This window comes from Haliotis cracherodii, unplaced genomic scaffold (assembly GCF_022045235.1).
Source record: "Haliotis cracherodii isolate W230 unplaced genomic scaffold, xgHalCrac1.p SCAF_8, whole genome shotgun sequence".
NCBI lineage: Eukaryota > Metazoa > Mollusca > Gastropoda > Lepetellida > Haliotidae > Haliotis > Haliotis cracherodii.
Genome location: NW_027266341.1, coordinates 13,548,459 through 13,572,891, shown reverse-complemented (window position 1 = coordinate 13,572,891; position 24,433 = coordinate 13,548,459). Strand labels below are relative to the sequence as shown.

Here is a 24,433-nt window from a genome sequence, read left to right as displayed (position 1 = left end):
CTTGTTTGTTTGTTTGTTTGTTTGTTTGTTTGTTAGACGCCACACTCTGCAACATTCCAGCTATATGACAGCAGCCTGTAAATATTTGAGTTTGGACCAGACAATCCAGTGATTGATACTGTTCAGAATGATCCACATGGTTGGGGTACTTTGACCCACCATCAACCAAGTCACGAAATCTGACCACGACCTGTCTGTCTCACGACCAGCACAGGTTGCTTGGGCCCACTTCCAACCCGAATCCCCATGGGTTAGAATAGATGCCCTACACCCTATTACTGGTAGAAAGTGATGACTGACTGTGGTCAGCTGGTCAGGCTTGGTGACCTTGTGATTGTTTGTCATCATACCCCAGTAGCATTTGACATTCATTCTTTCAGTCAGTGCTTTATCTCACTCGATTTACAGACTGAAGTCAATGCTGATATTTTGCTGAGTACAGCAGAAAACAAACCAACGTTGCTATATTTACACTTGTGATATGTGTCCTATTATTATGAAAGGATTATTTCAATAATTAAGGAGTTAATTGAGTTTAAGAAGTAGACACTGTTCTATTCTCAGTGGTGTTTAGTTTAACCTCCATGTTAATCAAAATTAATGTTGATGCTGCAAAAAGCCAAATAATTGGACAGTATATTAAGTAACACAAATTACGTTCGTTATTTATTCCTTGTTCATTTCAGGTGCGCAACTTGTGCTACATGATAAGTCGTCGTGAGAAGACCAAGCGCCAGTACTACAAGGCAAGGGAAAGTACTTTCCTGGCTACTGTGCACACACTGACTGAAGAGAAACTTAACCTTTCTGCCAGGGAAGCTGAGAAAATAGCAAAGAAGTACACCAAAAACTGCCTGTATGAAGGCTATGCGTCCACAGATAAGCCAAGGGTAGTGAGCCAGCTCTTTCATGACCATAGTATATTGTCACCGCCTTGGCTAGGCGAGGACAGTGAAAGTTTAGACAGTGACAGCAGGGATGCTGGGGGATCATTTCGGGGAAGGCTGTCCTCCAAGGGCAGCATTTCTGGCCGGAGTGAGAAGGACAAAAGTGAAAAAGACTCTGGAAAAGATTGGCCTGACAAGCCAGGTATCAGGGAATTATCGGACAAGCACAGCGGTAAGGACAGGACTGAAAGAGATCACAGTGAACAACGTGGGAAAGAGAGAACGGAAAGGCGTAGTGGGAAAGATTATGGTGAGAGAGTTAGTGGGAAAGAAAAGTCAAGGCAGCCAGGGAAAGAGGATGTCCTTATGAAAAGTATTGTAAATAAAGACAGTCCAAAGATCCAGTCTGAAAAGTCAGGGAAAGAGAAAGTGGAGAGTGTTAAAGTTCATTCAGAAAAGTTGGGCAAAGAGAAAGATAGTTTAAAAGTTTATTCTGAAAAGTCAGGGAAAGAGAAAGATAGTTTAAAAGTTTATTCTGAAAAGTTGGGCAAAGAGAAAGATAGTTTAAAAGCTTACTCTGAAAAGTCAGGGAAAGAGAAAGATAGTTTGAAAGTTTATTCTGAAAAGTCAGGGAAAGAGAAAGTGGACAGTGTTAAAGTTCATTCAGAAAAGTCAGGGAAAGAGAAAGATAGTTTGAAAGTGTATTCAGAAAAGTCAGGGAAAGAAAGTTTAAAAGTTCTGTCTGAAAAGTCAGGGAAAGAAAGTTTAAAAGTTCCGTCTGAAAAGTCAGGGAAAGAGAAATCAGAGGGTGAAAAGATTTATTCTGAAAAGTCAGGGAAAGAGAAAATGGATAATCATAAGGGTCATTCTGAAAAGTTTGGGAAAGAGAAAGTGGAGAGAAGGGACCAGGAGGAGAAGGTTTCCAGGAGGGAAAAATATGATCGACAAGGAGGTAAAGATGGTGAGAAATCAAGAGAAAGACATTTACGACAGGAAGGCAGTGACTCAGGGGAAAAGTTTGACAAAGACTGTCATGTTTGGAAGGACACGAGTGAGAAATTGTTACGGTGGGAGAAACCAGAAAGAAGAGCAGTTCGGGAACCTGCAGGTGACAGTGTGAAAATCAAGGCTGATTCAGACAGTTTTGAAAAGGAAGTACCTTGTGAAAAGAGTAAGTCTGATGATACAACTGTGAAAATGGTCCGAGATAAGAGTGAAAGAACTCGAGGTAAGGGTAAGGAGAAGGTGGAACCTCTGTCAGAGAGTGAGATGGTTGATGTTGTTGCCGTCGACCCACCTGTTGTAAGTGCCAGTTTCCATCCTAACATTGAAACACGGGTTGAAGTCAAGCCAAAAGTAGAAACTTCTGTGTTTGATTCCGAACGTCCACGACGGTCACAGCGGGAGAATAGGCATCAGATTGAAATGCCCAAAGTGGATGTGTCGCCGTCACGATTGTCCATACCAGATGCGATCTTAGTGGAAGAAGTCCCACAACCTAAACGGGAATCGAGGAAGGAGAAACATCGACGACGTGGTCACAAACATAGGCGGGGTGAACATCGATCCCCTGACAAAAGAAAAGATGTGACTTTATCTCTGTCTCGAGACCGTAAAAAGACTGAATGCATAAAACCTGAAGTTAACGGTGTCCTAAGGAAGTCAAGCAAGTATATTGTAGATGTGTCGGTCAAGGAGAGAGTACAGAATAAACTGCTCAAGTCTAGAAAATTACGTTATATGAATGGTGTTGAGGACAAGTCGCTGCAGAAACTTGATAAATATTTTCAAATAAAGTCGGAAAGTGAATCTGGTAATACCAAATCTTCACTGTCCTTACGTGCGGGTAATCGTATTCTTAATGAGATATCCCCTGACAAAGGGAAAGTCCCATTTGAAAACAATTTGTTTGGTGCGCATTATACCCCTAGGGGAAGCCTCAGCGGGTACAAGATACCCAAGAAGGGAGACAGTGCTGAACACACACCCCAGAAAACCCAAAGTCCATGTGAGAAGAGCGAGGAGCAGTTAGAGGATTCTAAATCAGGGGAGACCAGAAGCTCACGCAAGAAAGATACTGGGTTCGGTGGCGGTGTGAAGAGAGACATTTTTGCCACAGGATTTGATGCATTGAGTACAGATTCTGAGTTTACCAAAGACATGGAACTAGTTTCAGACTGTCGTGGGTACAGGTCTCACTCCCCCTTGTCTAGCGAGGGGACAGATGTATCGGAGCCTGGGCGGCGACCAGACTCCAGGGAGAGCACGCCAAGACGGGTGACGCGCAGCCAACTTGTAGATGTTGATGAAAATTCAGTAGATAGTGTTCATTCTCCAAGAAGCAATATGAAAATCCGGTTACGTGAAGGATGGCTTCGGCCTTCCAACTTTGCCTCATGACAGTAAGGAGTACAATTATTGCATTTGTCCAAGGCAAGAGGCAACTTGTGTATGCAGTGTCGGTCAAAAGTGCTATTATGAAAAACTGGTCTTGAGCAGTGTTATTTATATTGCAAAGTTAGTATGCCCCCAGCTCTGTCCACCAGTTTTGTTGGCCTTGATGTGGCAATGGAGTTTATGTACAGTTCATTCATTTTGATAGTTTATTTAAATCGTGTATACTGAACAAAATAGGATAGGGATCAGGAATATTTTTGGGAATATTTATTTTGATGTGAAGACTGAAAACACAAATTCAAAAATATGCCCAAAAATATTCATCATCCCTGACTATTTTTGTTCAGTATATAAAGGATGCTGAGAAACGCAACGTTTGCTTAGGATCACATGAGTGAAGATGACCATTTTGGTCCTTAGCAAATGTTGAGTAGTACAAGTCTCGTGTACATCGTACACAACTTGTGTGCAGGTTGATCAAGTTACACACCATCTACACTGAAGGACTTACCTTTGTAGAAGAAATGCAAGGGCTAGCTGAACTGTTCTTAGTGACATGTTTAATGAACATAAAATGTATTATGTTTTTTTGTAAAATATCTGGTAGCAATGCAGGTTAGACCTGACTCCTTCAAGCTGTATTTTGAATTCGTAAGTGGTATTTACCAATAAATCCATGTCCTTCAAGAAATCAGTGGTCTTGGTACTGTTTTTTTTCCAACATAAGGTATATGTTTCTGCTTCAGTAATCCCTGGTAATCCTACTTGTCAAAGCCTTGTTTGTCATGTGATATTAGTCATATTCAGAGCATCATCCAACACACAAGAGGTATGTTGTACACAAAATTGTTTCTCTGTTCCCACTGTACATAGGACCCACCCGGCAGAACATGCACAAAGCTCCCTAGGCGTGTAACAGAGCAATCCATTCCTATAGAGGGGTTGGGGGCCATCAAGCTCCCTCGTCCTTTAATAGAGCGGTCGGGTAGCCTAGTGGTTAAAGCGTTCGCTCGTCACGCCAAAGACCCGGGTTCGAATCCTGACATGGGTACAATGTGTGAAGCCCATTTCTGGTGTGCCCCGCCGTGATGTTGCTGGAATATTGCTAAAAGCGGCGTAAAACCATACTCACTCACTAATAGAGCAGTCCATTTCTGTAGAGAGGGAACATGAATAGTTTGGTGTATATTTTAGAGAGGACTTGTAAGCTGAACTGTTCCGAAAAGTGACAGAAATTGTAAGGTTTGCACAGGCTTGAAAAGAAATGGAAATTGGATTTTACCTTGAACAGGCTTATGAGATGGGTAATGTGCCTTTATAAGGCCTTGAATTTTTATAACCAATCCCAAACGCATGTTATGATAAAGGTCTCTTCATGGTTTGAAAAAATCAAAACTGTTGAAATTTGTTTAAAACTTTGTATTTCGTCTGTTTATTGTTGGGAACCATGAGTTACTTGTCCTTCAAGTGATTGTATCCTTCCATAGAGTTGAACATGCCTTTATTCCTATGTTGGGTCCGAAACAAACCATGGTTTCATTTGGTGGGATGGTGGTGGCAAGGTCAAGTGTGACATGATTTTTACCGGGCAGATTTTGAAGAAACCTGGCTAACATGGCCTCTTTTTAAGGTAGAAAGCCTTGCATGGACCTTGAGTTTTGTGACTAATATTCTGAAGGACTCTGTTTAGGCTTTGGATTGATAGATAAATTGTCCGACTGTAGGTTGGGCCAGTTGTTTCATACAGTCAGCATGGACAGGTCTGCTGAGGTAGGACCAGCCTCTGGTGCATGTACTTGCTGGGAGGGTGGTTTATATGTAGATCTGGGTAAAAGATAGCACTTTTAGACAGGAGTTACCTCTGCTTTAGAATCTCAGCCCCGATTATCCAGTGGGTTACATTTCCATTGTCTACTACCCAAAAGAAGTTAAGCAGACCATATTCTTTCATCTTACTGTAGTTATTGTCGTGGCTTGACCAATTAAAGTGATATGAAAGAACCAGGTATTGAATATTTAGCTTCTTTTGAGTAGTATATTATGAAAGAAACATGACAAGATTGCTTCCAAAAAATATTTTGGAAGTCTGATTTGAATGACAAGATGCTTGCCGTCCAGTTTAATTACACTACAGTGTAATGTATTGCAAAAATTCTGTGGGAAGTTCCTGATAAGAGCAAGACATTTTGACATATGTTCACAAAACTATGTTAGAGTGGGTCCATTGTATTTATTTTACAGCAGTGATTTAATTCACATGGAGTCACGAAAGTTCTATCTAATACAGGGGTGGGTAGCATGAGATAAGGAGTACAGATATGCAGCGACAATGGGCATTTTTTAAACAGTTTAAGTGCAAGATGATCGTTGAAAATGTTTAGATTACCAAGCTTTCTTGTGTGCATGGCGGAGATGCAGTACTTGAACGTAGTTTCTCCAAACAGGTCCAGTAAATAGTGTTGCTCCTGTCTCGTCGACAGCACAGTGATTTATTTTTATCGCCCCAGGCCTTGTGTAAAAAGTTTTTTTTGGATAGATTTTAAACTGTGAGAATCCATCATCCAAGTCACAGATTTAATCTGTTTTTGACACTTTTTTTAAGTTGTCAAGTTTTTGTGTAGACATATTAAATTAGGTGAAAAACTCTGTTTTGTATAAACTGGACAATAAATACGGGTAAGAGTAAAACTACAGAGAGAAGGGGAAGGAATAAGGAATGAGTATTATAGTTGGGTGATATTAAAATGGTACTTTTTCCTTTCATTTTTAAGGATGCAAATGCATTTTTTTTGGTAAACCAGATACTCAGGTTGTTTAAGGGTGTGTTGAAGGCCGATGGTTTTGCTGGCGACAAATGTCATTAGGATATTTTCAATTTTTAGCAAATTTAGAAAGGACATAATACTGTATCATGACTGAGATTAAACAAATAATATGGAAGTTATAAAAGACAATCTATCAATGTCCCGGAAAATGATCTAATCAGAGCATGTTAAGTTAGATATTTATTGTATTGGTTAGTGAGGTTTTTATTTACTTTTTATTTACTTTTTATTTACTTTTTATTTTATTTAATATTGAGCAAGGGCATTAATACTTTCATATATTTAAAGCCATTTTAAGGAATATTTTTACCTCCTAAATATGGAAGAGAAAGATGTGTTATTTCTAGTTTTACACTTTGACAGCATCACACAATGTTTGGGGTTAGTGTATCTGTACTGGTAGGTAAGGCCACACATTTTTATATTTTTCGTTTCTCATTATTGTTATGTCTCCCGCAAGTAATGTAGACTATTATGAAATATATCAAGATATATTTAATTACATGTCCTCATGACTATCAATGATTCAAGAAGCCTGCTGCAGTTTTAGAATGACTTTCATATAAATAAATAAATGATTGACACAGCTATTTATTTTTATCAATACTTTTGTCTCAACTGACCTTGTGTGGAAAAGCTGAAATATATATGTGCAACATTAAATTAGGGAAGTGTGGCCCATGGAACAAGGCCTACCTGGAACGCAGACATGGTATCTGCGACACGAAAGTAGCTGTCAGTGTGAGTATACTTTCCAAGTGCAAACTAGAAATTTTCTTGATTCATTTTGTCATTACTTTTCAAAGTTGAAAATCTAGGACCTTTCAGAACAATGTGTTACTTTGAAGACATCTTGTTAGCTTAGCATGTTTACAGACCAGGGCCCTGTTCCACAAAGCTATGGTGGTTTTAAGTCAATGTTAAAGTGTGGGAGGTATGTTCATCTTAGCACTACGACTGTCTTAAGTCGATGTTAAAGTTGGAAAGTTACGATTGTCTTAGTGCTGTGACTGTCGTAAATCGTTGTTTAAGTAAGGGAGTTATGACTGTCTTGAAGCTAAGATCGCTTTGTGGAATGATGCCATGCAAACCGAAAACTTTACAAATGTGGAAATAACCGGAACTTGTTTTTTCTTAGTTTCAATTTTTCACCTGGTTTAATAATGAAAAAGATAGTTGGTAATAGAGAAATGAAAGTAACTATTTGAAGGTTCATTAATAAGGACAAGTGTTTCTTTTCATATTTATTTTACCTTTACAATTATATTTTTTAGCTCACTTACCTTAAACTATGTTTTGACCAGACACTTGTATTGTGGAAAATTAGGTGTGTAAACCAAGAGCTAGGCCTTTGATTTCCTGAGGTACAACGTATGCTAGAAATAGGTCAGTATCAGTTCCTGTCTCAAGAAAAGCTGGTTCCCTGGAACTTTCTTGTCGATCTGGAGGATTTGTCAACCAGAATTCTCATATTTACCTTGTTCTGCTCAGTGCTTAATGGCAAGCATGGCTGGACATAGTCTCCAAGTCCTCATCACTTTCATAATGTACATAAATTCCTTCATATTATGTTAATGTTTTTCCCATCCATATACAGCACCAGTCTATGTATATATTCGTTGCTTACCCCAGTCGGCTGACCTAGTCTCCTTCTGTGGACAGTTGTACTAAATATGTTTGTCGGATACAGCTCAAAATAAAGAAGAAGCATAAAACACGTTTTGTTATTTGTTTGATCAACAGTAGGTTCACAATGCTTCAGGACCCATTGGGGGGGTCACGAGTGGCCCAGTAGTCTAAGGCGCCTTGATTTGCTGTGCAGAGTTGCATCTCTTGGCCATGCCAGAAACCGATGATTGTGGGTTCGAATCCCGGTTCACCCTGATTATGTTTCTAGGTTTGTCAGCATCATACCCGTGCTTGTGGGTTACAATGAAGTGGTAAACGTCTGAGACCTGCATCACTTCGGGCTTTCCTCCCACATCAAGCTGACACGCCGTGATATAACTGGAATCCTGTTAAAAGCGGCGTTAAACCAAACCCAACTCACTCACTCAGGACCCATTGAGTGACTTAAGCCACTGCTCCGAAGACCAAGTAGTAAGCTCAGTAGTCCATATGATAACACCAAAATCCATGGAAAATGATGTAAAGAGCACTATTAGGGCAAGTCGACTCACAAGGTTTGGGCACAGATAAGGATTGTGGTTAAAATAGGTTCCCAGTACTCTGTAGTAAGAGGCGACTATTGGCTTAAATGTGAGCTGACAGTTAACAACGTTTGTGTAGTCTCTGGTTTGTCCAAAACTTGATTATTTACAGGCCACCATGATATAGCTGGAATACTACCTTGTGCAGTGTCATACAAAGAAAACAGCATGTATGGTTGAATATTGGGTAGGTTGAAATGTCCCCGAGTCAGCATCGCACATCGAGCAAGAACATCGACCAAGTTGTCAAGTGAAAAGCAGTTTATTCATGTTGATACCATGACAGACTTAAATACAAATACATATAATAAACCATCCATTCAACTGAACACGCAGATGGAGAAATGATAACACACACTCATCAAATTCTGTACTAACCAAGCAGTAAACAGAGACATAAAACAGATCCGTACTTAAAAAAAGCTGTCGGCCGAAGCTAACATGCACATTCAACCTTGTACACTGTATTGGCAAGCATAAATACTTTTATACTGAATGAATCTTAGCAAACCATTCAGACTGATGCAACTTCTCTCTATAAGGGGCAGTATGGTCTCATTATGCTTTAATGTTGAAGATAACAGCTGTAAATATACTAAATATGATGATGGCAGTAGCAGCTCTTCCTTTACCCTCCCCCTCAAATTGGTGTAATTTTCTTCACAATCCCTGTACATAGCATAAAGATAAAAGGTACTTACAGACGACCTTTTTATCATTAGCATGTTTTGGGAATAATAACATTTGGACAGAAAAAGTTGTGAAAATGGAAAATAACAATGTTTTAAGTCTCACAATTGGTACCATAAAATTGGAATGAGAGTATTTGCTAAGTGATAAGTAACCACTTAACAGGTTAATTGTCCCTGGTTAAACAGTACATGTACCCAACTTGACAAAATGTTCATACCTTGTCAGAACAAGAAAACTAAACAATCCCAGTCATTATATTACCCGACATATGAGATATGGTACTTTGAAAATACTTGTCTTAACATCTTGTCTGAAACCAAAAATGGCCAGATCACAACATTTGATTATCATGGAGTACATCAGTATGTAATATAGAAAAACATTTTGAAGTTAATGCCCTCGGCAAATGGTGCTTACTGAAAATATTTACCACAAAGACATTAATCACAACACAACATCATAAGCATATATTAGGTCAGTATGGAAAACAATATCAAAATATGGAGCATTTGCTCAAGTCCTGATAATCAAACAATTATCAAATGCAATTACAAAACATAACAAATTTTAAGAAAATTGACCACTTTAAATTTCTGACAGAAGTACATCCAGCATTGAACTCAATTTCACATACAGGGAGTCACTATTTCCAAAAATAGTGCAAGAACGTTTGAGATGGCCCCTGAAAGGTCCCATACCACATAATATGACAGTCATTGACATAAGCTATATTACATTCACAGCCATAGCCCTTCCTATAGTATAATGTGCAAATATGTACACATGCCCAATCACAACATGCAATATACATACAATAGTGCTTATGACTACTTCAAGAAATTATGAAAGATAAGGACAACTTGTCAGAGCTACGCATGATAATATTTCAAAATACTTTATTGCACATATCCTCTGAATATTTTCAGTTATGCTAGTTATTTCTCTATTACAAGGATCAGGCCTTCATATGGAAATACTGATCCAACTGTCCAAGTTTTGTGAAATAGGGATGATAGTTTAATCACAATACACTGTTGAAAATACACCAGAAATATTCAATGGAGATTCCGTCTGTCTGACTAGCATCTGTACACATTGTGATCACAGGTATAAAGGATTTCCACATCTGTAAAAAATAGAAAAGAAACAGACCTATTAGAATTCATAATGAATGATAAAGAATATCATAAAATACAAGAAAACCGTAAGAAAGTCTGCTTTAAGGTATTATCAACAAGTTCATCAAATTCATACAGGGTTATCTCCCTTCCACCCTGTTACATTATTTTGGAATACAGTGATTTGGTCATTCTTTACTGACACTGTTTTATGTTATTCTTTGTTACTTTGTAGATCATGTGTCAAAAGTTGAACCATTAATTAAACAATGTAACAGATTCTTCTGGACACTTACCAGTGGAGTGCCATTTACTTCTTCTTAGATTTGGGCGAAGTTGACTGGAAAACACTGCTTGCCGCCATTAGATTCTCAATATACTGGCCAAGGACTTGGTTCTCCGATTTAAGTTTCAGGTTTTCCTCCTTCACTGTGTCCACACGAGATGACAAATCTGAAAACAGGATCAGGAAAAGTTATATATTTACACAAACTTCTAAACTCAGAAACCACTTTTCACAAAGGATTAGGACACAACAGCAATGTGGTGTTTACCTGTTTTCCTTACTCATATTCTCGAACATGTCTACAGATACAGCAGGAAGTTAATGAAATCATGTCATGCTGTAATTAACACTCACAATTAATATTTTGGCTGGATAACAAAACCGCAACAAACATTGTAAATAATTTGATAAAATATTGGTCAGATGTAATTAATTTTGCATACACACATAAACAATATCAAAAGTGTTATTCCTCTGTCTTATTAAGTAAACTTAAAAACTAGTCCCACCCATCAGCTACCATGACTTAGAGTTTGTTTATTTGTTGTTTAACACCGCACTCAGCATAATTCCAGCTATATGACGGACGAGTCAGGACCAGACAATCCAGTTATTGACATCATAAGCATCAATCCCCGCAATTAGGATTCGATGACATGCATCAACAAAGTCAGCGAGCCTGACCACCCGATCCCATTAGTCGCCTCTTACAAGCATAGTCTAATATTCAGTTATGTCTAGATGCTGGGTGTCATTGATTGGAAAGTTTAGTATCAATATGTTGACTCTAAAGTATCACGATATATATATTGGTATATCTAATAAAAACAAAGTTAGCTATTTTGTATGTGTGTAGATAAAAAGATCCTATTTAGACCAGCAATTTATCAAGTTAATGTTAAATATGAACTAGACTGGTCCATTAAATGTCACAAATGTAACTTTGAATTTCTGCCTTCTTGTTTTCCAATGCCATGGTAATCTCAACAAATGTAAATGTTCTTGGGGAAATGAATTATTCATTTGGCCTCTATATTCATAAATTTGTATGAGTACAGAATGAACATTAAATTGATCATTTCATTGATTTGACGACATACAATAACATCCCAAGCAACGATAGAAAATAACATTTTTAGTCCACTAGTCCTTATAATGATAACATACAGCAAACCCCTTAAAAATGACAAATGTCTACTCGTCCTTTTGGAACCTTAACTATTTGGCACTTTGGCAAGGACTACAGGACTAGTGCCAATTTCTAACGCTGCCCAGCCTAGCTTTATTTTATTTCTCAATTCTCAATATCCATAATGTACTGAAAGACTCATTGTTGCCCCGAGCAACACAAGCTTCAGCTCACCATCAAGTGTGTTCTGCAGCTCCAGCACCTGGGTGATCAGTCTCTGTTTCTCCTCCTCTTCATCGGGGTTGATGTCTGGGTCCAAACCTAGAAGGATAACATTCAACTTTAACAAGTGACAGTGGCAATCGACATCATCATGATCATACAATATTCATGTCATACTGTGACATCATCAATAATGGAATTCCTATGTTGACCCCAACACAGGTGTGAGTGAGCGAGTGAGTTTTATTTAACGCTGCTTTTAGCAATATTCCAGCAATATCACGGTGGGGGACACCAGAAATTGGCTTCACACAGGAATCGAACCCGGGTCTTCAGTGTGACGAGCGAACGCTTTAAACCACTAGGCTACCCGACCGCCCCCCCAACACAGGTGGTGGTTGAAACTGCCTTGCTTTTTGCAGATATCTTACAAGCAAAAAAGGCTCACATTAATAACAGAGTATAGTGTACACAAACTCTGATTAATTATTATGCAATACCATAGCTGGAGACAAGATTTGTTTTGTTTTGTTTGTTGTTTAATGACACACTCGGCAAATATTCCAGCTATATGATGGTGGTCTGTAGAAAATTGAGGCTGGACCAGACTATCCAATGATTGACATCATGCGCATCGATCCACGCACCCAATTGGGATACAATGACATACATCAACCAAGTCAACAAGCCTGACCACTCGATCCTGTTAGTCGCCTCTTAAGACAAGTGTAGTTGCTGTTTTAGGCAAGCTTGGGTTGCTGAAGACCTTTTCTACCCAGGGTCTTCACGGGTCGGTCGGAACAAGAATTGATTTTTTTTGTTTGATAGGCATTACTTAGAAGTTGATGGATGACAAGATAGACACAACTTTTTATGGATAACAACTTCTTTAATACTGTAAAAGGCGACGTTTCGGTATAGATCCTTATACCGTTGTCAAGCAAGACTGACAGTATAAGGATCTATACCGAAACGTCGCCTTTTACAGTATTAAAGAAGTTGTTATCCATAAAAAGTTGTGTCTATCCTGGAACAAGAATTGGTTTTATATGTTGTACCCCCCTGGGGAATAGAACCCAGGAATTTGGCATGATGAGCGAACACTTTAACCACCAGGCTACCCCATAACTGTAGTTGTAGTTAAATATTTTCAGTAAAACAGTTTTGCACATACACTTACAGGCTAAACAAAACAACAATGAAATATAATTCAACAAGACCAACAATGTCAACTTGTTATTTGTTTTGTGTTTAACCCACTCTGCAATATTCTAACTATATGACTGTAAATAAAAATCAGGACAAGACAAACTAGTGATTGATATCAAGAAGAATATTCCATGCTGTGTGGTATCATATTCCAGCAATATCACGGGGGGGGGGGGGGGGGGGGGGGGGAGGACACCAGAAATGGGCTTCACACATTGTACCCATGTCGGGAATCGAACCCGGGTCTTCGGCGTGATGAGCGAATGCTTTAACCACTAGGCTACCCGACCGCCCCTGTGGTATCATGACATATAATGAATCAAGTCTGACCATCCGATCCACTTAGTCACTTAGTCATCTCATAGGAGAACCAGCATAGGTTGCTGGGGACCCATTCTAACCTGGAATCCCCACGATGGACAACCAGCATAGGTTGCTAGGGACCCATTCTAACCTGGAATCCCCATGATGGACAACCAGCATAGGTTGCTAGGGACCATTTTTAACCCAGAATCCCCACGACAGACAACAGAATAGGTTGCTGGAGACAATTGTAACCTGGAATCCCCATGATGGACAACCAGCATAGGTTGCTGTGGGCCCATTCTGACCCAGAATCCCTACGAGGAACAACAAACATAGGTTGCTGGGGACCATTCTGACCCAGAATCCCCACGAGGAACAACCAACATAGGTTGCTGTGGGCCCATTCTGACCTAGAATCCCTGCGAGGAACAACCAAAATAGGTTGCTGGGGACCATTGTAACCCAGAATCCCCACGATGGACAACCAAAATAGGTTGCTGTGGGCCCTTTCTGACCTAGAATCCCTACGAGGAACAACCAGCATAGGTTGCTATGGGCCCATTCTAACCCGGAATCCCCACCAGGGGCAACCAGCATAGGTTGATGGCAACAATATTCTATCCCGGGAATGTCGATGGGAAAATTCCAAATCTAAGCTGGACCAACTAAGATATAATGACTAATATACTGATTGACAACAGAATAACAGCATTCGTATTTGTCTTCAAAAATGCTGAGATTCCACTGAAGAGGCCAGGTAAAAGGTGGTCTAATGTCATGATCAAGACAATTGCACTTATCTAGTGACATGTGAGCGTGTGTATGAAGCTGCTCGAACAAGGACGGACTAGTGTCGGTTCTTATAGTGCTAGCCCACTGAGGTACCATGCTAGAGTTAAATATGATACTTCATTCAGACACAGTGTGTCCTTGTTTTATCTCCTTAATGCTGAGCGCCAGGCAGGGTAACAACAAATACCATCTTTTAACACCGTTTGGTATGACCCTGCCAGGAATCGAACAAGCGACCTTCCGCTCTCCAGGCAGATTCTGTATCCACTGCACCACGAAGGCAGTTACTAGTTAGTAGGGATGAGTATCCCCAGTATCCCCGATACGCACTATTATGTAGTGACTATTGTGACATATACTGTATTCGACGTAATAAGCGCCCCGCTCTTATAAGCGCCCACGGGAATATTTGCTAATACATTGGCTAGTGAACAATCCCAATTTAACTCTTTCCAATTGATCAATGTATACAAGACTTATTTATTCGCGTATAATACACACTCGTGTGTGATATGCACCCTCAATTATGGGGAATTTAATTCTTGAAAAATATATTTGTCGTACATAAACATTTCAGGCTGCCAGTATAAACCACAAAATTTTGAGAGCGCCCTGGGCGCTTATTACGTCGAATGCGGTACTGGAAACAAATATGTCTTCCCAAGAATGTCCATGGGCCCGATTGAGACACCAAACTCCTCAAGAAATGGGTAATTTTGTACAGTAAACATTTTGCAATGGAACATTTTATCTTGTCTTAATGTACCACTGTATAAATGATAAGAGTATAATATTCACACTAAGACAATCATATCATTTGCATGAGAAACATGGTGTCAATACATAGTGCAGTAATTATGATAACATGTTATCATGATAATATGTTTGATAAAGGACATTCTCCTCGTTAGAGCAGTTGGATTGGCTCAATACTTACTGTGTGTTGTTCCGGTAAATCCTTCATTTTTGGTATTTTCCTGTTCCACAATAGCTTTGTTTTTATCAATATTTTCACCTTAAAAAGAGAAAAGGTTAAATTAATCATTCCCGCTAGTTCATATTTGTAAATAACAAACATTCTTAGTCAACATAAAGCCTGTGGAAACATAACATACTGCTGTTCTTTTTCATTGTTTTATATGTATATTATTATTGGTAATGTCAAAATAACTTACAGAAGTTAATAACCAGTGATGTTTTTAACTGAAACTCATGCAACTAACTGGTGAAAAAAACACATTATCTTACATCTTAATGTCTCAGTGAAATTACATTCTCAAAACAAGTTGGTCTTGTGACTAAACCTCAATCTCATTGGCAAGTTGTGTGAACATTGTTAACATGGCAAGATGACAGTCTACTGAGTGTGTTATTAAAGGTCATCAACAAGTACTAATAATGGTGTTGTGATACACCCGAAATATAGACATATTTGACCTACCGTATTTGACGTAATAAGCGCCCAGGGCGCTCTCAAAATTAGAAATAGGGGGCGCTTATTAGAATATTATTTTGAGTTGAAAGATCGTAAATTTCGGGGTTTATGCTAACAGCCTGAAATGTTTACATACGACAGATATATTTTTCAAGAATTAAATTGCCCATAATTAAGGGTGATATAACACACGAGTGTGTATTATGCACGAATAAATAAGTCTTGTGTACATTGATCAATCGGAAGGGTTGCTGATTGGGATTGTTCACTAGCCCATATATTAGCAAATATCGCCGTGGTCGCTTATTAGAGCGGGGCGCTTATTACGTCAAATACGGTATTTGATTTATTTTTAAAGATAGAAACATGAAATTGGGTACCAATGGGTGACCTAATGTGCTTATTTATACAGGCATGTGACTGAAGAATGACAAAAGAGACTGAAAACAATATGTTTTCTTTGCTGGGGAAGCCATAATAGAAAACATTTATTAAACTTTAATACATCATAATCAAAAAGTTGAAAGATTACACAATTTTGAATTTAGATGGAAATACCCCAAGCCTGAATATATCAGAATAGAAAAGTGCAAAAGTAAAAGACATTTCTATTCACAAACACAAACAAACCAATTGCTATAAAAATCATAGTGTCTCTTAATGATTATGCAATACAAGCATAAATAGATCCACTGTCTATAAAATAAATTAACTAGTTCTTTTGGACTCTTTAGTAACCCTGGTTTATATTACTATATTGTACTAGGTCACACCAATCTTCATTGATTCAAGGGGGAAGAAAACACCTTCCTCTCAGTCTCAATATAGGATCAATTATATGACATTGTTCTGACGATGTACTCGCGAGCTTAATATAGCATTCGATCACGACCTTTCCATAAAACACAACACACAATGTTATGGAACCATGCTTGCAAGTGTACTCCATAGTCGAGCATAAACATTATAAACATGGTGCCATAATTTTCATAAATTATTCATTTACCTGGTTCGCTATCACTGGACAGAGGGACGTTGTACAGATGTCCATTTGAATCTTCGTTGGACATTTTCAAGACGTGTGTTGGTCAGATCTGATTTAACTTGATGATACCCAAAAGGATGATGCTACCCGCAGAATCCTACCCTCACTTCCGTGTTATGAGTAGGACCCAGAAAACTGGCGACTACAGTTCGCAAACGTATCGGTGAATAATGGAGATACTGGGTAATACCTGGAAAAGAAACTTGCGTTTACAAATGTAAATTGAATTAAACTGCACGGTGCAAAGAAATTAACCGCGCAAAGAGATGCCATGACGTGTGAATAGCGATAATAAACAGGATTACTCACTCATTCACAACTTTTCAGCCATATTGGATTAGTCACGTGACAATGACGTCACGGGCACTTGTCAAAATCCATGCTTTTACCTACGTTACAACTTCTTAAATATCTAGAATATGAAAAGCTTTTAAACGGACCTGCATAACGTATTCAACTCACCCGTCAGTGTCAATATTATCCCTCTGTATCAATAAAACACGAAAAGCCTTCAAACTATCTCAAAATGGCCATCGCAGTATATTATTTATTGTATCTTGGTGGTGACAATCGGCAACTTGTTCTGTCTCTCGACACAGAACTCGTTTCATCAACTAACGTGACGTGATACTAATTATTCATCTTGATGAACACAGGAACCAACATCCCAACTCCATTCAACAACAGACCAAGTTTATAAATATGTCTATCAAATGTACAATTTGTTGAACAGATGTCCTGTTTTGGTCGTTGTGATTGTGAATTGAAGACATCATACCTGTGAATTTAGGGTATCATTTCCTGCTAGATTGATAAACATTATAATTTGCAGTTAAGAGATAAAATAATGTTGGTTATAATTTATACATGACTAGCATCAAAATTCCCAGTAGCGTCAACTGCTTGTGGCCAGCGTATTTTTTAGCAGAAGGAATGTGCCTCTTTTTCTTTATTTTCAGTTGCGGTTGGGGTAGTCTAGCTAGTCATGCTCGTCACTTCGCAGACCCGGGTTCGATTCCCCACATGGGTAAAATGTGTGAAGCCTATTTCTGGCTTCCCTGTCTATGATATTGCTGGAATATTGCTAAAATCGGCGTTAAACTTGGCCCAGTCGTCTAAGGCGCCGCAATTTCTTGGGCACACCAGAAACCTAAGGGTTGTGGGTTCGAATCCCGGTTCGTCCCGATCATGTTTCTCGTTTTCGAAACCCTAAACCCGTGCTCATGGGTTTCAACAGATTGGTACACCGCCTGAGACCTACTTGCATCCCTTCGGACCCTCAAACGCCTTAGCTGACACGATGTGATATATAACTGGAATACTGTTCAAAGCCACGTTTATACCTTACTCACTCACAAACTCACTCATTATTGTCGGAAGTCCTTGTGGGAGCAGGGTCCTTATATGAAACTAACGCATTGTCTCCGCGTAATATAGATTTGTTGACTGTTAGATTGATATACAACTTCGAGTTAGTACACAAACGAATTAATTAATACTTGAGTGAAACTTCTCTGCACTGTCAATTTCACCAAGCCCAGTCCCTTAAAGTGCCAATCTCATTAAAATCAGATCTTAGTTTTTCGCTACCGCTAAACAAAGGATCTTTGTTTAGCATTAATTAAAAGATAAAAGGATCTTAGTTTAGCATTAGCGAGAACTATGATCTGATTTTAATGAGATTGCTTAAAGTGCCAGATGTTTACTGTCTAAAATACGATATATCTCGAATATGTTTCTTGGATTTGGGCATGTGTTTGTTCAACTGAACATTATTTGGAACAATCAGATTAGGAAAGTTATATTCTTGTATGGAAATGATCTGAGTTTATAAATGAAAGAGAGAATTCAGCAGTGTTCGGTTGCCAAGTCAGCTGATATGCATTTCTCACACTCCCGCCTGCGATTATGAAGCACGAGGAGACATTATGCACTTTACACTTTCTCGCTTACCAGTAAACAGCACAGTGTGAAACAAACAAAATATAATATATATTAAGATAGCGTGATGGATAGATGTGTTTGAGGACATGATGGTGAACTAGTAAGAATATCATGAACAGTAAACCAGATTTGTTCGTCTTTCTACAGAAAAGATCTGTCTGTATTCATGTGACCACGTTATGGCTTATCGTCAACAGACTACCATTCGAACTTACAACCGTAGTTGTAAGGAAAGTAGAATACTGTTCCGGCTAGTGACGGTGAATTCCGCAGTGCTAACGTAAACATACGGAATAACCCGAACCGTCGAACAGCCACCTGCGTGTAGCAAACTGTCAATATAAGCCTTGAGAGGCGTGCGGATCGTTTACCTTGGATATGAACGCGATTTTGTTGTCTTGTGGATTTTCGGAAGGAACCTGACAAATCTTTACAGGTGGGACACTTTTTTATAACTGTTTTCTAAACTTTATACACAAATCTGTGTACTTTCATTTTTTGTTATGGGCCATGAAAACGTCAAGTAAAAAACTGTCCGGCGAAAGGATCATGTGGGGACGGGATCTACCTGGCATGTGCAGGTAACATTTGGCAGGCCGCCTAGATCTTGCGGTGTAATGCAATTTGAACGGGATTGCAAAGTGTGTTGATTTTACGGTAGTTTGGACTCCTCCTTAGGAGAAAAGTCTGTCTTTAACAACCGATCTCTATAACTGGGAGCGCTTACTGTGAAAGACGAGGACGGCCAACTTATCCAGCAAGTCGCCCAGCCGTGCATAACAAAATATAGACAGCTGATAGATGACAGTTTTTCTCGTTTTTATATAACAACCCCGGTCCTTACCTGATGTCATTTCTGCCTTAAAGCTTTTTAACTGTCGCGAAAAATGTCTTTCTTTAGAATGTATAGATTGTATCATGGAGACACAGCAATAGGGCTGTCATAGTCCTTATCCCAGAAAATCGATGTGCCTAGATATCGTTTGGGTGAAAATCTGGGCAGTTTGTTGTAAATCATTAATCACCTATTTACTCTCGATTTTATTACTGACACGTGTACTGTTGCTTATAAATTGACATATGAGTGAAACACAGTTTTACAGTGTTCTAGAGTGGGTTTTTCGGCATCATAAATGTAGAGCAGTGTTGTTTCCCACTGGGAGGTTATAACAGAATATTGATTAGAACATCTAGTCAGTTGGTAATTAACTGTATATAGCATATGTATTGAGTAGAATCATATCAAGTACTCCACCCACCCCAATTACAATATTAATCATAATACTTAATATATTATATTAAATGTCATATCTTTTTCTTAAGATTATTCACTGTGTGGTACATTGTTGTATTGAAGGTATTATCAAACATGTTATGATGAGAAAAAAAATAAATTTATCACTCATAAATTAACGATATATTTTTTATGATCACAGAAACTAAAAGAACATGAAAACAATTTCTGAGACAAATAGTACAGTTTGCCATGGTTTACTATTTGAAGTGTGAAGTAATAGTTGTTGATTGATATTATACCTAAATGTGTATCACTTAACACTTTCCACCAGGTGTGTTGATCGTGTGAAAACCAATTAGTAAAGGTGTGACATAATCATTAGGTATTGATAGCCATGTGTTGCACTGGACGATCACATGTCACCTACCTTGATTGCTGTTTAACCGAATCTCGTTACATCAACCATGGCTGTGAAGACAGTCAGTCTGAAGTATAAGCCCTGTTTACTCATGCAAGACCTGGTTATTAATTGGTCTATAAGGGTGGGTGGGTTAATAGTAAAAACACTTGCTCGTCATGTCAAAAGCCAAGGTTAATTCCCAATGTGTGAAAGCAATTATGCTTGTCGTAGGAGGCGACTAACGGGATCGGGTGGTGAGGCATAGTGACTTGGTTGATGCATGGCATGGTATCCCAACTGTATAGATCGATGCTCATGATGTCAGTCACTGGGTTATCTGGTCCGTTCTCGATTATTTACCGTGACCGCTGTCATATTGCTGAAATATTGCTGAGTGTGGCATTAAACAACAAACAAAACAAAACAAAACAATGTGTGAATTCATTTTCTGGTATCCCCTGCCGTGATATGACTGGAATATTTCTCAAATTATACTCATTAAATTTTACATATCATGTAATTTTAAACAATAGTTGTTATCGTAGGTGATGATGCCAAGCACTTACTAAGTACAGTTAATATCTTGATGCTCATCTCCTGACTGCATTGTTCAATAGATCAACGTGGGCTTAAGCACAATATATGTGTCTTTCAGTACTATCGGTGTTGGCATTGACACATCACATCAACTATGTCTCTTGTCATTAGATTCTCTTTTATGAAAATGTTGAAGAAATCGATATGTTTAATACTTCAGGTTGCTATTTGCCATTGCCATAAACTAAACAAGTTTTGATAATGCCTAGCAAGTGCTTTTTGTTATGGTATCTTCATATGACGTACCATTTGATGTATGCCACTGAGGAACATTAGTTGTAGGAAAGCATTATTCATTGTAAATGGTCAAATATATGAAGGAAGGTTTTAGTTATACAGTCAGTTTAATACTGTGCAGTAATGACATCCAAATTTGCTACTGATGGAAAATAGTTGACTGGATTAATGAAATATCTGTGTTCAAGCACAAGATGGCTGTATTCTTACGAGCTGACTTGCATGACATCACCTTGTCAATATTAATGCATTTCTTTGTGCCGTGACATAACAACTTGTAAGTCATGTTCATTCATTAACAGGTTTCAAGCTTGATCTACCACACATGAAGTGATCTGCATAGTTAGGGGGTCGTATCAGAGGCCTTATATTCATTTTAGAATCAGTATCACCGGACAGTTTAATATGAATCAACATTTTAGTTTATGAGTAGCTTATTTATAGTTTATAAAATTAAATATACTTCAGAGATTATGTTATTTCCTGGCCTTTGAAATCCAGTCATTAAAAATGAAAAATGACATAAAAGGTTTTGACAGGACCCATTAGTTCATTATGAGCCAATAACTCTCTGGTATGTACCACATGTTATTGCACAGACTGTTTAATATGTGTACAACATATTAATGTTTGAAGGAGTTCGGAAACATTGTTTGTAAAGGTAATAATTATTAACTGCACAGTTATGTCTATATGCCCCAGACTTTAGTTATAGGTTCCCCTAGCAAGATAGATCTAGTTGTCTCAGAAGCCATGTTAGGTTAATATTTACTCATGTGAAGTATCAAAACACTTGCATGTACACAGATCTTGTCAGAAATAGAAAACGGGTTATTAAACTGCCTATGTCAATGTTGAGTGACAATGACAAGGCCGTGTCACATGTGTTTATCTCTCATATAGTTTATGTAATTTCCCTGTTGTCTCTCTAAACAGCCTGTCTCAATACCAAATTAATTTCATATTTAACATTTAATCACCATGAACAGCTACAGATTTGCTGATGTTGCATTAAACAATAGTCACCCCTTCACACTTGTTTGAAGTATCAAAATGTACATACAGTCTGACTTTAGCCACAAGTCCAAAGGCTAGTCTAGTAAAATTGTACAGTGTTGTAAGATCTCCTGACGCTACTCCATAAGATAACTCTACAGTGTACCCAGTAATGATGTTAGGAGCCAAGCTTTTGGCGTAGACTGCCATAAATTCATTGTTAATACGTGCTGAAATCAGACTTGGATGACATTATTTGGAAGTGTTTTTGTGAGTTTGATGGCTCCCTGTTGTGATTTACAAGGATTAATTTCATAACTGTGGCATGTGGTTTTGTGTTGACTGTGTGAAGTCTTATCCTGCTGGGGATGCTGTTTAAGACACTGCATGATGATAGCCGTCAATATGGCAACACTTAAGCTATACATCTTCAGTTGAAGGTAACATCCATGGATAGAGCTGCCAGTTTATTTCAGTAGTTCCTTAGAACTGGCATGACTTATTTTTCAGATTTCTTTTTCAATTTGACTTCAAATGTCTCTTGTTGATGTTTTGTATGTACTTTAAGGAAACAGATCCAAAGTTTAATTGTGGGATAACATGTTAAAAAAGAGAGAGTTAAATATTAAATAATCATCTGAAGTTTGACAAGGCAATTGTTTATGGCATGCTTTGAGTTAGGAATATATGGTAGTTGTATTAGTAGGATCAGATTCATGTAGATTCATGTATCGTATTACTCGTGGAATTGGTCTTTTTTGGACAAAATTAAAATATTTTTAATGTCTTGTATAGTTGCACTGCATTATCCATGCTATCAGGCCAGAAAGTTTGATATTTGCCTCAGAGCCTCATAGCTTCTTATGTTATTTCCTTGGTAGCCATGACAACATTTTTAGAGCCAACACAAATTCACAAGAAAGAAAATTTAAAATGAAGTAAAAAACAGGTAAGTCAGGCTTCAGATTAATGTTTGAAGTGACAAAACATTATTACCGAGTATAAGCATCAAAGCAAGTTTTTTGGAATGAGCAACGTCCTGAAGTCCCAAAACCCAGAAGGTAGATTAGTTAGTTGCCTTTTACAACAAGCATAGTCACCTTTTACGGCAAGCATGGGTTGCTGAAGACCTATCTTCACGGGTCGCTTTACACACTGACTCTTTTTATTGTCCACTCATATTCCCTATATTCTTACCCAGAAGTCAGTTTATGGTACAACTTGTATTAATACAGGTTGTAACTGCATTTCTATTTTTTTATAGTTTTATACATGGCAACATGCGTTAGTGTGTTGTGGTCTAAGACTTAGAGAGCCCGAGGCTTAGTACCACTTTATAGCTTAAGAATATATTACAACCAAACAGTGCCGTTTTTACACACAGTTTGTTATCAACCAGAGTGTATTCATTGTATTTATTATGTTGAATATGATCTAATTTTTAAATCTATGGATTTCTTTATAAAACAAGAATTTAAGATTACTTAGGTATACAGTTTAGCTTCCATCATTACAAAGTCCATACACTTTTGTGTCCAATGTGACTCACAGTTAATATTTAAAGCATCCATTCTTTGGTTTACTCAGGTGGCCAGGTGGTCTAAGAGCTGCAATTCAAGGAGTTACATCCCTAAGGAGTGGTTTGAATCCCGTTTTGCCCTGATTATGTTTCTTGTTTTGTCTGCACCACATCCAAGCTAGTTGATGTCACCACAGTCAAGTGTTTACAACCAGTATCACTTCAGGCTTTCCTCCCAACACACCATGATGTACCATATTTGATAAATATATGCCCCAGGTGCTGAGAAAATTGACAAAGATACTTTGCAAAACCATTCACAACGAGTACAATTTTATGTCTGGGATTAAGGAGTAGAACAGACTTCGTTCAGACGTCAATGATTCTAGCAATATCACGTCGAGGGACACCACAAATGGGCGTCACACATGTGGGGAATTGAACCCCGGTCGTTAGCATGACGAGCGAACGCTTTAACCCCTAGGCTACCCCACCGCCCTTTATATAGACGACTTACAGAATAGTATGGAAGTTGATAAGGGGGTGCTTATAGGAGTGAGGCGCTTATTGCGATAAATATGGTAACTGAAATACTGTTCAAATCAGCGTTAATCCCAACTCACTCACTCCTTAAATTTATCAGTATTGGACAAAATATTTTATGTGGGGTAACATCCTAACCTTGCATTCCGATACTGTGTCATCCTATGTTACACCACTGCTGACCTGTGGGATTCTGGGTAAGATTATAGGGAATATGAGTGGACAATAAAAAGAGTCAGTGTGTAAAGCGACCCGTGAAGATAGGTCTTCACCAACCCATGCTTGCCGTAAAAGGTGACTATGCTTGTATAAAAGGCAACTAACGAGATCGGGTGGTCAGACTCGCTGACTTGGTTGATGCATGTCATCAATCCCAATTGCGTGGATCGATGCTCATAATATTAAT

The 24,433-nt window shown here is 38.4% G+C and overlaps 3 protein-coding genes across 3 annotated transcripts in view; 2 read left to right on the top strand and 1 right to left on the bottom strand.

Annotated features, from left to right (window-relative positions):
* LOC139449404 (protein Jade-3-like) overlaps window positions 1-7,812 on the top strand; it is a 32,883-nt gene extending 25,071 nt beyond the window's left edge. Inside the window, exon 17 of the mRNA XM_071230774.1 lies at window positions 687-7,812. Coding sequence (XP_071086875.1) covers window positions 687-3,287 — 2,601 coding nt within the window. The 3' untranslated portion in view covers window positions 3,288-7,812. The remainder of the gene's footprint in view (window positions 1-686) is intronic.
* Window positions 7,813-8,577: 765 nt separating this feature from the next.
* On the bottom strand, window positions 8,578-16,911 carry LOC139449523 (short coiled-coil protein B-like). Its single transcript, XM_071230950.1, has 6 exons — window positions 16,864-16,911; window positions 16,516-16,744; window positions 15,012-15,089; window positions 11,780-11,866; window positions 10,427-10,583; window positions 8,578-10,138 (listed from the first exon to the last, which is right to left on the bottom strand). Exons 2-5 carry the CDS (start codon window positions 16,577-16,579, stop codon window positions 10,441-10,443), a joined length of 372 nt encoding a protein of 123 aa, XP_071087051.1. The 5' UTR covers window positions 16,580-16,744; window positions 16,864-16,911; the 3' UTR covers window positions 8,578-10,138; window positions 10,427-10,440.
* A 1,952-nt stretch (window positions 16,912-18,863) lies between these two features.
* The window catches only part of LOC139449349 (uncharacterized), a 261,844-nt gene continuing 256,274 nt past the window's right edge, over window positions 18,864-24,433 (top strand). Inside the window, exon 1 of the mRNA XM_071230674.1 lies at window positions 18,864-18,934. The gene's annotated coding sequence lies outside the window, so the exon portion shown is untranslated. The remainder of the gene's footprint in view (window positions 18,935-24,433) is intronic.

What these genes read in the sequence shown, in the direction of transcription:
- LOC139449523 (XM_071230950.1), bottom strand. Translation starts at nt 16,579, where the DNA reads ATGTCCAACGAAGATTCAAATGGACATCTGTACAACGTCCCTCTGTCC. An exon ending in GTCCAGTGATAGCGAACCAG is followed by an intron (nt 15,090 to 16,515) that starts GTAAATGAATAA and finishes TCTCTTTTTAAG; the next exon opens with GTGAAAATATTGATAAAAAC. An exon ending in ATTTACCGGAACAACACACA is followed by an intron (nt 11,867 to 15,011) that starts GTAAGTATTGAG and finishes TTATCCTTCTAG; the next exon opens with GTTTGGACCCAGACATCAAC.